This window comes from Drosophila teissieri, chromosome 2R (genome assembly GCF_016746235.2).
Source record: "Drosophila teissieri strain GT53w chromosome 2R, Prin_Dtei_1.1, whole genome shotgun sequence".
Lineage (NCBI taxonomy): Eukaryota > Metazoa > Arthropoda > Insecta > Diptera > Drosophilidae > Drosophila > Drosophila teissieri.
The window spans coordinates 9,606,428-9,621,238 of record NC_053030.1 but is presented as its reverse complement, the minus strand read 5'-3'; the positions used below and the strand labels follow the sequence as shown (position 1 = coordinate 9,621,238).

The 14,811-nt window shown below is 45.5% G+C and overlaps 1 protein-coding gene across 1 annotated transcript in view; it reads right to left on the bottom strand.

The window, feature by feature from the left end:
- Nucleotides 1-2,299: 2,299 nt before the first annotated feature.
- LOC122613184 (homeobox protein invected) overlaps nt 2,300-14,811 on the bottom strand; it is a 31,811-nt gene continuing 19,299 nt past the window's right edge. Inside the window, exons 2-4 of the mRNA XM_043787233.1 lie at nt 4,615-4,620; nt 3,265-3,431; nt 2,300-2,748 (exon numbers count right to left, since the gene is read on the bottom strand). Coding sequence (XP_043643168.1) covers nt 2,467-2,748; nt 3,265-3,431; nt 4,615-4,620 — 455 coding nt within the window. The 3' untranslated portion in view covers nt 2,300-2,466. The remainder of the gene's footprint in view (nt 2,749-3,264; nt 3,432-4,614; nt 4,621-14,811) is intronic.

Here is a 14,811-nt window from a genome sequence, read left to right as displayed (position 1 = left end):
ACTCGGACTCTGGACCCCGGGTCTGGATTCTGGATTCAGGATGCTGGTTGCTGGTTGCTGGATGTGGCTCTGTCTTCTGGCCTCAACTCGCGCCAAGGCTGCGAGCTGCCAGACATTAATCATTTGGTGCTGGGGGGTTAAGAACGGAGCAGTTCCAGCAGTTCCAGCAGTTTGCGGCAGCATTCGAGGCGTTGTAATGTGTGTAGCTGCAAAGGGTTAGGGGGATTGGGGGTTCACGGGGATTGGCGGATTCAGGGGGCTTCGGGGGGGGCCAGGGGGTGTGCTTGGGGCGCAGGACAGCGGGATTAATGTACGCGGACAAGGTATTTGAATGGGCCTTTTTATGGTCGCATTTATTGAATTTATAACGTAATATACCCGCTCCCATGACTCATGGCGATTGCCCCAAAACAAAAAGTTCAAAACCCCACTGTATTGCGATCCCAGTTCAAGTCCAGTTCCCGAGGCAGTTCCTCCGCCAGAGGCAGTAAAAAATTATGCTTAAACAAAATACTCGCAACTATAAATTCAGCAAAATATTACTAAACTTAAATTGACTTTTTATGAAGTTATATCTTCGCCAGACGCGTGCCATAAAAAATCACTTAGGCCGCGCGGAAAACTCCCACGCACAGTGGAGCCTCGCGAATAAAGTGCCGAACGTAATAACGTTATAACACGGCCGTCGTTACGTACCAGTATCACTCGCCTTTGTTCGCCTGTCCGATCCGATGCGATACCATACAATACGATACCATACTATATGATACACCAGCGAATGTGAATGTCGCCTGCGATGTGAAACCCAAAACCGATCCGTAAATCATTCACGGCGAATTAAGACGTTTTTTTATTTCACGCGCGAATTTGTTGTTGCACTGCCAGTCCAGTGAGTCGGATAAAAAGTCCAAAAAGGCAGGCCAAAGCCACAAATTAAACATTCCATACTGGTAAATAAACTACTTTGCTATACTTGTTATACATTTATTTGGTTTATGGACTGCAAATGGATCTGCGTTGCTCATCGGGAAACAAGAGAACAAGTCGAAATGTTAGAGGTTCAGGCTAGCCAAAAATAGTAGAACAACTTTTATATTTTCCCAATACTTGGAAAGTCTAATTACTTCATTGACTAAAAAACTGTTTCACTTAATGGTAAATTCTATTTATGAAATAATTTTTTGTCATGTCTTTTTAATAAAATAATAACTGGAATTTTGAATTAAGAAAGCACTTAAAGATTTTTATTATTGAATGAACACTATTCAAATCGTTTAAGATTAGAACATAATTGAAACTGTTTATTTGGTATTTAAATTATTATTTTATTGTTAATTTAAAAGCGTGATTTACAATCAAATTGATAGCCATTCCCGCTCAATTTTTCTGTATTTAGACATTACCTTCGGTTGTTTATTGTTGTCGTCCACTTTGTTTGGCCCCTCGAACTTCTGCAGGTGTTACGTGTCTGCGATCCACTGTACCGCCGCCCCTCTCCACCCCCCGCCGCCTTAACCCGTGCCGCCTGCAATGACAGACACATTTAACACCGACGCGATGTTGACGCTGCACTTCAGTTTGGCCAAAAGCAACAACAACAGCAAAAACAAAGGTAAAGCTCGGCGGGCGCCGCTTCGGCCGTCAAGGTGTCAATTTGTGCCGTTGACAGACTCACACACTCGCACAAATTCACACACACTCGCACACACTCACACACACCTGCACACACCTGGATTTGACGACTGTATGCAAATTTAATGGCTAAATTAGACGAGGGAGCGAAGAGGAGCGAGGCGGGGGGCGAAAACAAAAAAACAAAGCGGCGAAGGAGGGAATTTAATAATATATGTGGCTAATGTTTGGCATCGAGACGAGACGCCGTTTATTAGGCGTGATTATGCTCGCAGATAGCAGATTTAAAGTCCAATTTGCATAATGAATTCAATTCGAATGTAATTCCCGCAATTGCTGCGGCCGGTGCCCAATCTTTGATCCGCGCATTGCTAATTGAGTAATTAATGCCGACGCCTACGGAAAATGGAAATGCGATCGATTATCTATATAGCCATATCTACCATATACACATATGGTATGGTATGTGGAGACCACCCACTTGGCCAATTGGGCGACTGTGCGATTGGCTGCGGCCCATAAACAGATATGGCAATCACATTAGAATTATGCAAAATTCGCTGATAACGACAGCAACAACACGGCGTGTATAATTTAAATGTTTATTAAATTATTTAGTTGTGAATTTATGAATCTATTATACAAAACGCACACGCAGCCGCTGCTCGTTTCCTCCAGCGGCGAATTCTTCGCAGGATTTCCTCCGTTCGACTGCGTGTGCGGCGGACTAGAATATGGTACAACTTAATCGCTCCGAACTTCCTAGCCTAGCTTACACGCTACTCCATAAATACTAGATCGTAGATATTGCCGGACACAGTGCCACGCCCACTTCTAGCAGGGCTCCTTGGCGGCGGCGGCGGAGGCAGCGGCACTGGCCGCCTCCTGCAGCTCCTGCAGCTCCTCCTCCTCGCGGGTCAGCGGAATCGTCGAGTGGTTGTACAGTCCCTGGGCCATCAGCTGCAGCGCCAGCGGATTCTTGGTGCCGCTCGACTTTTTCAGCTTGGCCCGCTTGTTCTGGAACCAGATCTTGATCTGGGCCTCGTTCAGGCCCAGTTCGCCGCTCAGCTGCTGGCGCCGCTTCTCCGTCAGATAGCGGTTCTCGTTGAACTCGTGCTGTGGGCGAGGAGCAGTGGGGAAAGGGTGGGCTTAGTCGGGTGTCGGGTGTCACTCGGTGGAGTAGTGTTTTAAAGTATATATATTGGGGAATGTTAAACAAGTTAATACCAAGCTTAGGCAGAGCCATTAAGGGCTGTTCATACAAAATACTTGAGAAATAATTGAGAAGTTAAAAACTACTTTATATTCATATTTCTATTCTGTTGAATTATATTCGTAAGCATTACATTGCATGCAAAGCTTTTATAATTTATATTATTTTCTAAATAATATCCAACAAAATAACAAAAAAATTTGAGGCATTTACGTCAGCAGATAATATTAAAAAAAAAAACAGCTTGTTAGAATTTAAAAGGTTGTTTCAAGTGAAATACTTAAAAAGCTTATTTGCAACCCATAAAATTTTAGAAAGCTTGTTAGCTGGTGATTTAACACTCTCGTTATATTTCAAGTGCATCACTAAATTGCGCCTAAGTGAAATTTGGAGGGAATTTAGGGCGGGACTCGTCTTACCTTCAGTCTGGCCAACTGCGTTCCGCTGAAGGCCGTTCGCGGCCTCTTGTCCTCCGGCACCCCGCCCCCATCGGCGGCCTCCCCCTTCTCGACGCCTCCGCCCCCGCCGCCGCCTCCTGCCGCCGAACTGGACGTCGCCGGCTTCTTGGGCTTTCGCGCTCGTGGACCTGGAAACACAGAATGCAAAACACAATGAGATGAGCGTCGAGCTGCGAGATGCGAGATGAGTGCGGAGGTCATAAAAATTCCAGGGAGCGCTTAATGGCACCAACATGACTGGACCTGGCCCTCAACCTGCCCGACTGGCAACTGCCAACTGCCAACTGTCGACTCATCGGGCGGACATAAATCCTGCGCCTCATATATGCCGTCCGGCCCGGCAATTAATTCACATTTAAATGCGCCCAGACGAGTCCGGGGTAACGTCCTTCAGCCCCACTTCCCCCACCGCCCTTCGAAGTTTACCAGCTAAAACAATTAAAGTTGTCGGGTGGAAATTTGCTCGCGTCATTTTCAAAAAGTAATCAACGCAATGACTTTTGACTGTGGCTAATTTTCCCGAAGGATAACACCCGGAAAACACCCCCAAACACCCCCAACGAACGAGCGACTTGAGTTGTCTTCGATTTAATTAACAGCATTCGGGCGGACAGGCGCAGAGAATCGCGCCACTTGATGTGGGTTGGCCCAAAAGTTGCCCCAAGACGGCCCAGTAAAATTCTATTCGAAAATGAGGTTTCAAAGTTTGGCTCGTTTCGGAAATAGTTGGGAAAACTCTAGCCGAATGGCAAATGGAAAGCGGGAGATGAAGCGATTATGAGGTTTCACTAATGGGAATATTTTGGTCGAAGAAGAGCCAAGTCTAGTGACCGCAAGATGTTCGAAACGAAACTGAAATATGTGGCAAGTATTTTGCAATTTAGAAGCTCCATCTATCATAAGGCATTTGTGAGTGTCTTGAGGGAGAAGTTTTTCCAATGAATTTGTATCTTTCGACCAGTTTAAGACAACAGACTTATTTTGGATCATTTACTAGATGCGGAAAGTATTGTTATCTAGCTCCTTTCACTAGTAGCTTTTACTAAATGCGTTTTTGGTGTTTTTGAAGAATAAATGAATATAATATTATTCTGAGCCTGTAAAGAAGGCAAATGTTGCTTTTAGTAAAATGAATATGCTCCTAATTTTAGCCAGCCCATTAATTGGTAATAATATCCATAATTTCAGCTATCAGCTTAGTCACAGCCCCAATCATAAAACCTTGACCCATTCCGACGAACTATTAGGCACCATTATATCGATCCCGAAATTCCAGTTCACTGAGTCCTGTCCACCGTCCTTTGTACTTACTTCGACCTGCAAAGAGAGGAAATTGTAGAGAAAGGTTAGAACGATTTGAGGTAAACTGCTGGGGACAATTTAAAATTTAATTTACTTTTAACGCGAATCAATAAAATATCGGAAATTGATTAAATTCCTCGACGTCAGCGCGACTCAGCGCAAACTTTCTGATGGCGAAACGTGCAAAAATTCCCGGCAACCCCACTCGGCCACGCCCCCACGCCTGCCGCCCCACAACAACCTTCAAAACAAATGTAGCGGCACTAATGGCAACGCAACCAAGTCATGCCCTAAGTTAAATCGTTGGAAAAATTGAACAAATCAATTTTGTCAACAAAATGCCAAAGCTGCCGACGGGCGCGAAATTAAACCAAAATTTGTAGATTGTCGGCCGGGGCGGGGCGGTGCGGGGAAAGGAGCGGCTGCCTGTACAAGTGGGCGGGGCTGTTGTAAGGTGTTATCACGGTTTTAAATTTCACACGCAGCCGACGATAAAAACAAACAACAGGAGCAGCAAAGCCAGCAGAGGCAGCAGAGGCAGACCTTGAACCTGTCAGACAGCCGGGAGACGATGACGACAGGAAAATCCAAGTCACGATGACCTCCGCCCCCGAGGAAAACTCCCCCTTTTCTCCCGCTGAAGGGAAACGCATGTTGGCAAGCGGAGATAAGCAAACTCGAGCTGCATGCCAAAGCGTCGCAAGGACATTGCTAAGGGGTTGCCAGTTTCCTTTTGCCCCAAACGAAATCGCTTCACAATGCAACAATTGCCAGCGTGAAATCTTTTGCTCTCTCCTTCTCTTGTGGAAATTGTGATTTATAGCGTGTTAAATTTTTCATTGCTCTGCTGCGCAAATTTGACACAATAAAAGTTTCAAAGTTGTTTTTCGGGGGAGTTTCCGGGTGTTGTTCCGTGGGGGTTACTTCAAATTGGCTTTAATACAAATTATATGAACTCAATCAATGTTGCTGAAGTATTGCAGAAAGTAGTTAAGACGTAAATGTGGTGGGTGAATAATTTAAGATCATTATTACTGAGTAATGACAAGTCAACTTTAAAGACAAGTCTTAGGCCTTTCGATCCTTACATTTTTATTGGCTTTGGTCACACTCTTTGCGCCCTCCTCCGCGCTTCTCAAGTTTTAAGCTGACCTAAGTCCTTTGCAGTGGGACACGTAATTTACAAAGCAAAACGTTTTTGTTTTGACCGCAAGTCGGCCGCCAATTCCCAAAAAAGTGAAACAGTGGAAGTAAACAAAAACAGAGACGCACATTCACATAAATTCCTGTTCATCAAAAAACAACAACCCGGCAGAACAGACGGCGAAGAAAACAAAAACGGGAAGATGTCTTCATCAGCAGCCTCAATGACCCAACTTGGCGAAGCCAACTGCCAACTTGCAACTGCCAGCCGAGTGAGCCGAGGCAAAAAGCAGGCTTCTTCTGCCACTGGGGCATATGTTTAAAATAAACGCATTTGTTTTATTTATGCTTAACATGAGTTGCAAATGCCAAAAGCAGCAGTGCGAGCGCACAAAAGGAATCCAGCATCCAGCCGACCGGGTTAGTTGCCTTTTAGGCGGGAAAATGAATGAACCTACTGAAGAGTGGGCACTGCGCAATTAAATCCAAGGAATTGCGACTCCAGCAAGAGCCACATATCCAAGGATCAGGTGGAGCACAACAGCTCGGTACGAAACTCGGAACTCACGCCCCAAAAGCGCCGAAATTGACTTATAAAGATCTCAAACTAACGGGCCACACGCAGACCACGCCGATCGCGTCATAGGGGAGCCAGAAACCGAAACAGATACAGATACAGATACATATGGAGATACAGATACAGATACCGATTCAGATTTAGATACAGATGCAGACGGAGCCGGTCTGGCGATCGAGAACCAGTCACATAAGCTTCAAACGCCGAGCTTCGATGTAAGCGATCTGTCTCGCGACGATCGCAACTCGTATCAGTCTCTAATGATCGCACATTCGAGCCCAGATCATTAATAAGCCATAAAAGACAACACATAGCCGGGGAAATTTACATGTGAAAAGTGAAAGCGCTCGATGATTGATCGGTGGTTATTCGGCATCCCCATAGTTCTGATTGCCGATCGAAGATCACTCGATCCCACGCAGAAGCCCACCGACCAACCGACCGAGCGATCGACCAACCTGGCAGACAGGCAAATTAACGCTGCGGTTTGGCGACACTGATGAATATTGACATGACGACGCGTCGCTCATCGGTTTGATTGCACGTTTAATTGAAGTGATTGACGCGGACAGCGCGACACTCGCAGTCGCAATCGCAATCGCCGGATGACAAACGATGCCGAACTGGGATATATATACGTGTATAGCTGGGGAACTTCGTCAGCGTTTTGTCTATCGCTCAATCGATCCATCTACCGACCGGTGCTCGAAAATAGCCATTTCAGCCTGACTAGCTTGCAGCGCCAAAGGCTAGCGACCACATTCAGCATTCCATCGCATAATTTGCTCTCCTGCATGAAAATATTTTTAAGCATATTTCTTAATTGCTCTATCAGTGCCGGTGGTTAGCTATGTGTCTGCCACCGCCACTGCCGCTGACTAATTTGCATAGCCCTTGCCGGCTTTGCATATGAAATCGCTGGAGGGGCACACTAGTTGTCCTCGCGGTGCTTTCATCGCAGGGCGCTTCATTGAATATGCTCCATGGGCGAGGTGGAGGTGTCAAAACATGTTGCTTCGAACGCGATTTGAAGGCGGCAAATGAAAGTGGAAAAGGTGAGCCCAGATTTGCGACCACAGCTATAATTACCCCATCAGAAAATCAGCAATCAAGGTTATACATAAATGTAAAATCAAAAACAAAATGCTATGACAAAATCGTTTAAAATCTGAACTATCTATTAGGTAATTCAAGCCCCGCATAACTATAACTTTAAATATGGCTCGGTTGCGATTATCGCAGTGGAAACTGCCGACGAGGAGGACATTCCTCAATGATCCCAGCGAATTCCGAGGCAACCTTTTACGCGCTCTCACACCTTTGGCGATTCAATACCCTGCCCGAGATATCGGTTACACCTACAGCATTGATTGGGTCCGTGAGGCAGCCGCAACTGGTTTGACAAATTGCAAACCGCATTTTCCGCTGATATTAGCAAACAATTTCATTAAGAAACTGTAATCCATCCGGCAGAGCTGAGCATCAGGTGGTCTGCAACTGCAACTGCAACTGGGATTGGGATTGGGACTGAGATTGCCGGAGGCCTCCAGTACGGGCGACACCGATATGGGCGGCCAGAGTATCTGTATCTGTAGCTGTAGCTGTAGCTGTATCTGAATCTGCAACTGTGGATGTGCAAGTATCGCGAGCTTAGCGCGCCTTAATAGACACGTTGCTTTGCCTTTGTGCAATTGAGGTGTGAACATTTTACGCTTCTATGGATATTTCGACTAAATTAGTGCACTTTTATGGCCTCTCAATTAACGCAATCCTCAGTCTCAGCTCAGCTCAGCTCAGTCTCGATTTCGATTCGATCACAATCTCAGCTCCAGTTTCTCCAATTAGATCAGTCAAAGTCTGGCACTCTGGCACTCTGACAGTCTGACAGTCGGGGAGTTACTTTCACCCTAATGAACACATCAGAGGCGCTGATCTCGTGGGACCACCCGAAACGAAAGGTATCGCTTTGGTATCGGAAGAGTGTTTGTTTATTTGCTCTTTTGTCGGTTGCGGTAGTCAGCGGGTTCTTTGGGGGGCTATAAAAATAAAATTAAATCGAAGAACCCCGCGATCTCTGAGGCGATCGACCGACCAATCAAGCCGCCCAGACACTAATGAATATTTAGATAGCCCACGAAAGCAGCATCCAACAGCCAAATAACTGAGCTCAGTCCCAGCGGCAGCAACATCAGCAGCAGCATCAGCAGCAGCGCCCAAATAATTTGTAGATCAATAAATGTTCGCTTTATGGCTCTATTAGCGGCGATGGACCATCAGCGTCGTGTGTGGCCAAATGAGCAAATGGCCAAATGTCTGGGCCGCAAAACAAATATGCGAATAAGTGTGTTCACACCAGGGCGATGCCGACATTAACATCAATCTTCCACGGATCACCGAGATGCAAACCACTCGCACTGGAGACCGGACCACACCGTATCCCCAGGTCCTCATCTGCGATGATCGCCTTCAGGTCCATGATCACGATCCCAATCGCGATGATGATCACGCTGATGATGGGCAACTCATGGAGAAGGCAGTGGGGCAGAAGATCGGACCGAGAGCCACTCGATCCCAGATTCCAGATCTCAGATGCAGGGCTCCGACCGAAGGTCCAGATCACTGGGTTTAGCCCCTTTTGGTCCAGTCTGATGCACTCAGTCAGTGCTCTGCACAACCAAATAAATTGACTTCGAAAGTGCCTTCATTTTATAACGGAAGAGTTGACCTGCTTTCTGGATTCGCATTTCACTTTTACGTGAATTACTTAAACAATCCTAAAGAAATAGGTAATGAGCTTTTGGCAAAGTCCACTATGCCTTGTCCATTGTGTGGTAGGGTGTATGGCATGTTAAATCTTGAAATGTCTTAATAAAACAATTAATAGCACAGCTGAGCTCATAAGATTTTTTCTTTCCATATTTCTTGTTGTGCCAATGCAGGGGCACAGTGTCTCGAGAACAGGAGCGAATTCGAGAAACCAAGTTAATTAGATAATATTTATAAAGTATTCATTTATTTCACACACTTTAAAGCTCTTTTGGAATGAGGATTGTAATAAGTTAGTAGTTTAAGTTGTACAATCTTTCCCCATTGTAAGAAATTGAACGATTGAAGATTGAACGAATTAGGCTTAGGCCCCACCAAGTCCCTCGACCGATTGGCTCCGCTCCTGGATCACTTTTTATGACCGGACTGTGTGGCGAACAAAAAGGCAGCGTCAGGGGCACGGACTCGGCCAAAAGCCAAAGCCAAAGCCTGGCCAGAAAGCCAGCCAGACAGCCGATCGTTCGTATGTCGTGTACGTACTATAAAGTAATTGAAAAGCACAACAGTTTGTTTTAAATATCAGCAGGGCGAGCCGCCCAAGTTGACCACCTGTGCGGTGGTGTTCGAGGTGGATTTATGGCCAGGCCTCTGAGTTGGCTCTTACGCTCAGCTCACTCTTTGTCCATGCAGCTGATCTCGGAGTCTCAGGCGGTGCGGCCAGCATAATCATCATAATCATCGGCGTCATCGTCGTCAGCGTGATCATCGTCTTCATCATCTTCCCGATCGTCATGATCATCATGATCGGGCTCTTATGCTAATTTCGAAGACGACGACTTCGCCTTGGATTCCGCCATGTGGACCACACACGTCGACCGATTCGCATGGTCTCCAAAGGTCGCCCCTCCCCGCGCCGAGAACTTTTATATGCTTTCACGGATCCATCGGTTCCATCGGATCCATGCCCTTGTCGGAGTAAAGAGTATTCGCCACTGGGTTTTTCGGCTTTGATAAATTATCGATAAAACGATGCGATCACTTTTAATTTGGCTTAGTTTACCTACCGCATTCTCAGGCTGTGAACTCTGGCTTACTGTATGGATATCAGTTTCGGTTTCGGTCTCTCATATTTCAACAAAAATCAAGGGAACAGCAGCCGAGGAATGCTGAACCTGAGTTGATTGGGGATGCTGCTGCTGCTGCTCTTTCGGTTCTTAATTAAGTTATCAAAGTTTTTATGACGTCAGCGGGAGACAGGGAAGGGAAGCAGCTGGCGCCAGCAGACGCCGCATAGAAGAATCTTCGATCGGTTCTTCTCGGCTTAATCGATGCTGCCCCTTCCTCTGGCATCCTGACAATTTCCAGGAGCTGGGCAATGTTGTGGTAAATATTAAGAAGATTATAATACAATGACCAAATACCCTATATGTGAAAAGGACAGTAGTTCTATATTACTTTTAAGACCAATTTTAAATAGCATTTGACCTAAGAGCTTCATTGATATTCTTATTTAAAGTTTATTCAGCCCAAACCTTCTTTTCACCTTAAAGAGCAATGAAACACATCCTATCCAACCTAATTTCCATTACTATTATATTTTAGATGTAATAGCTGAAGCTACCCACATCGAGGTGAGTGTATTAAACGTAAACAAACCTGCTCAATGTCGGATCGAGTCGGTTTCATTCAGTTTCAGTCGCGGACCCCGTCGATATGCCCTGGATGTCGCATCAGCTTTTTGTTAAAATTCTCACGCTTCGATCTGGCGACTTTTAATTACTATTATCCTTTGGTTAGCCCCATTTCGCGTGTTTGTTGTGCCTGCGCCGCTTTTAATTAAGTAATTATGGCAGACGGAGGAGCGGAGAGCAGGCGAGGCAAATTTCAATTCAACTTCAGCTTTTTGTCGTAATCTGTGCTTCAATTTCAACTGTCATCGGAGCTGCACTTGGCCCTTATCCTCCGATAAGTGCCCCACGGCCCCCGCTAATCCCTGTCTGCCTGCAGTTTACACATCCTTCCTCGATTTTCCCTTTTCCTTCTGAAGAGGAAACTGTCATTTGTCTATTTTTAACAGACACGCCGACATGAAGGATTTAATTAAATTCAACTCGAGCTGACAGCTTCCATACACGAGCTTTTGATAGTCGTCGACGGTTTGGGAGGGGTGGCAAAAGTATCTGTATCCGTATCCGATGTATCTGTGTGTCCGTATCTGTGTGTCCGTATCTGGTTGTCCGTATCTGCGCTTGTGGGGGAGTTCTCCGTTGGTTTGTTTGTTTGTGTTGAGTTGAGTTTCTCTGCTGCAGATTCTCAATTTCCGATTCGATTTGTCGACTCCTCGGCTGCATTCAATTCACTTACTTTTCGCTTTTGACTTTTGTTTGCTGTTGTTTTGCGCAATTTGCCAGCAAACTTTCAATCGAATTGGATTTCGAAGTGATTGAATAAATGAGGCAAAGAGCGTATCAAGTTAAGAATATATATAAAGATATATTTTAATGGGTAATGATTTGCATTTTTAATGAATTTGTAGAGATGAAATCATACCTAATGTTAAAATGGTTATTTATCTTTCAATTCACACCTAAATCTTGAGTTCTGCTAACAAAATATTTTTATTGGTTATGTTCCACCGTGGCTCAAGTAAACAAAAAGCCGAGATTGGCATTGCTAATACGCCTTGTTCAGCGCCGTTTAATAACTCACTTGTCGCGGCCCGGACTGCAAGTCTTTTGGCCACTTCCAAAGCGGAGTTTCTTGCAGGCCCAATTAAGCATGGAATGAAAATGTCACCATTATAATTTCCATAAACCACAATTGGCTGACTGGCGGCAATTTGGTTGAGCGAAAAAGCCGACAATCAATGCAAATGTTGCATGCAAGAAAATGCAGAAAAACACTGCCAGGCAGAAGGCAATTTTAGCCTATGAAAAGAAGAACGTTAGAGGAAAAACGGCGGCATTGCAAGCATAATTAAGCACACGAATTGGCCAAGTTATTAGCGCGGACACAGCTAGAAAAAAAAGAAAAAAAACCACTTGCATGGCTGATTGCTTACTGGCAACGTCAATCAGTCGACTGGATTCGGAGTCAAACATGGCAGCTAAATTTTCAGCCGGCTAAAAGCCGTTTTCCACTTTGGCGACTCTCCGTGGCCATTTATGAAATTAAGTTATTTTGCTCTGGGGGCCACTGTTGCAGCTGCTGCAGCTGTTGCAACAGCGTTGTCAAGCAGTCTTTTCATTTTTAAATGAGTTATTAGCCTCGAGTTGACGATTTCGGCCAACAACAAGTTTTCTGGCAACGCCCCCGATAAAAATGGCAGAGTTTCCACCCCCTCCACTCCGCCCATCGAATAAGGGTTGTGCATCCGCATGAATATTAGCCGAACAAGATGACAAACCACAAATAAGCGGAAACAAAAAGAGACCCTTGTTTATTTTCCACGCTAATCATAAGCCACATTTTGTCACCCCCGTTCCGGGGAAAACTCTACGGAAAACCACCCACGAGTGTGTCGACAAGATAAGCCGCACACTCAAACAATTTCCCCCAGAAGGCGGAGGTGATTTCCCGGGGAGGTGATGATGAAGCACAGAGCTGGCCGCCGCTGAGGGGTGGATTTTATTGGATTCGGGCTTATTGAATTTGCTGCATGAGAGCTTGTTTAAGTACTTGTACACCCACCAGTCACCACCCTTCAGCAGCAACCACACTCAATTATTAAGTGGATTGGATTGACTGCGAGGGGCGGAGATCTGGGGAATCGAAAATTTAATTAAATTTGTTAGTACTTGGGTGGGCGGAGAGAACGGAAAAGTGGTTTATCTGTTACGTATAAAAAGAAAAAGCTCCTTTGGCTGCTCTCGAAATCATGACATGAACAATTACTTGGCAGTGGTGTTTGTGAGATCTTAGCATACATTGTAGAGTATTATTAAATGCCTCTTATATCCTGTTGGAAACAAATGGTACAATAACAGGTATTATCAAATAAACAGCTAATTTCACAGCCTTTATTATACGTTTACGGCTTAGTCAATCAGAAATCAGACAATAACCCTTGACACAATCGAAGTTGCTGGACCGTGTCAAAGCTTTGTAGCGATTATTCAACGTATAAACCACCCCCAGGCTGGAGAATAATCCAGCCAGCCCTTGGAAACCGTCAACTCATGATGTATTCCCGGGATGAAATTAATTTACCGAGATGCAAATTGAACGAAAGTGGGGGCCGAGCATATCAATTAAGCCCGGGCCTCAATTTACATTTCAATTACAAAGCGTTTGTCGAAAATGTCGGGCATTAGCAGTGCGGCAGGTTGATCTATCTAGTGTGTAGTATGTAGTATGTAGTATCTTGTGCACTGCGACATTCGCTCTATGTACTAAAGCTAGAGCACATTCATTATTCAAACTCGGCAAATTCTATGCCATTAGTCAGGAGGCGAGAGCCCAGGACAGAAAACGAGACCAGACAACAGCAGATGTCAATTGTTGTTGGGCTTGTTAACACGAATGTAGCTGTAGCTGTAGCTGTATCTGTATCTGGATCTGTAAATGTATCTCAGGCTGGGCATCTGTATCGGTGATGTGAGTGAGTGCACAGAATATTAATTACACAAACTAAAAATGCAACCAAACAATCGCCCGGCCGAGTTTCTCACATTGATTGATACTCCCTGGCCCGGCCAGTTGTGCAACATTCTGCTTTTGTTCTGCTTTTGTTTCGCAGTGAGCTGCTTTTTTATTGAAATTGAAACATTTTATGCACGCAATTAAGCTGAAAGCGGAGGCAGCCTGCAGCTTGCAGCTCGCAGCTGAATCTGTGGCATGCCAGTAAATTTGTTTTCCGCAACTTCATGCGCTGCATACCCAATGAAACCAATGAAACGGGCGCCCAAGTCTCCGTCTCCAGGAGGGTGCGAAGAAACCCCAGCGGATGGGGTTCCGGATCGGGCCGCTGGCGATGATACATGAATAAAGAAATTAGCGCCATCGAATGCGGATGATTTGCTGTGGGGGAAATCGGATTGGAAAGTTCTGCTGTGAGGCTGCTTGGTAAATAGCTTCCATAAACATTCCCCATATACATTTTGTAACATTTTTACAGATATTTTTATCCATTTATACCGTGTGGGGCACTGCAACTTTAAAAGGAACTCACCATCCCGTGTTTTGTGGACCATTAAACAAAAACTCAAGCGCCTTTCCTTGCCTCCCCCCTCCACCTTCTTACCCCGCACTCTCTCCCGACCTCCCCGAGTCGAGCCCAACGACCGCGTCCTTATCTTAGTTAATTGTTCAATTACATTAAAGTCAACTCATTTGGAGTCATTAGCATGTCATTAAGGCACCACCACCGCCGACTAACAAAAACCCAACCTCCGCTGCATACTTTCTCCTCAGCTGCAGTCGCGTCTTCGGGTCACTCTTCTCGTACCGTGTATCCCCCCTCCCGCCTGCAATTCCTCGCCGCGGAGCGTGCAAGATGAACATGATCGATAACGATATCGGGGATCTATGTGTGTGCGATACGAAGATGTCTCATCTTTGGGGCTTAATTACTTGCACGCGTGCTAGAATCTTTCATATGAATAGAGGGTCGGGGACAGGGGGTCGGGGATCGGGGATCGGGAATAGTTGATTCATCATCCGCTAGCCGCGTCTCTTTCTCCTGCCGTCTGGTGCAGCTGCAACAAAGTTTATTTAAATCT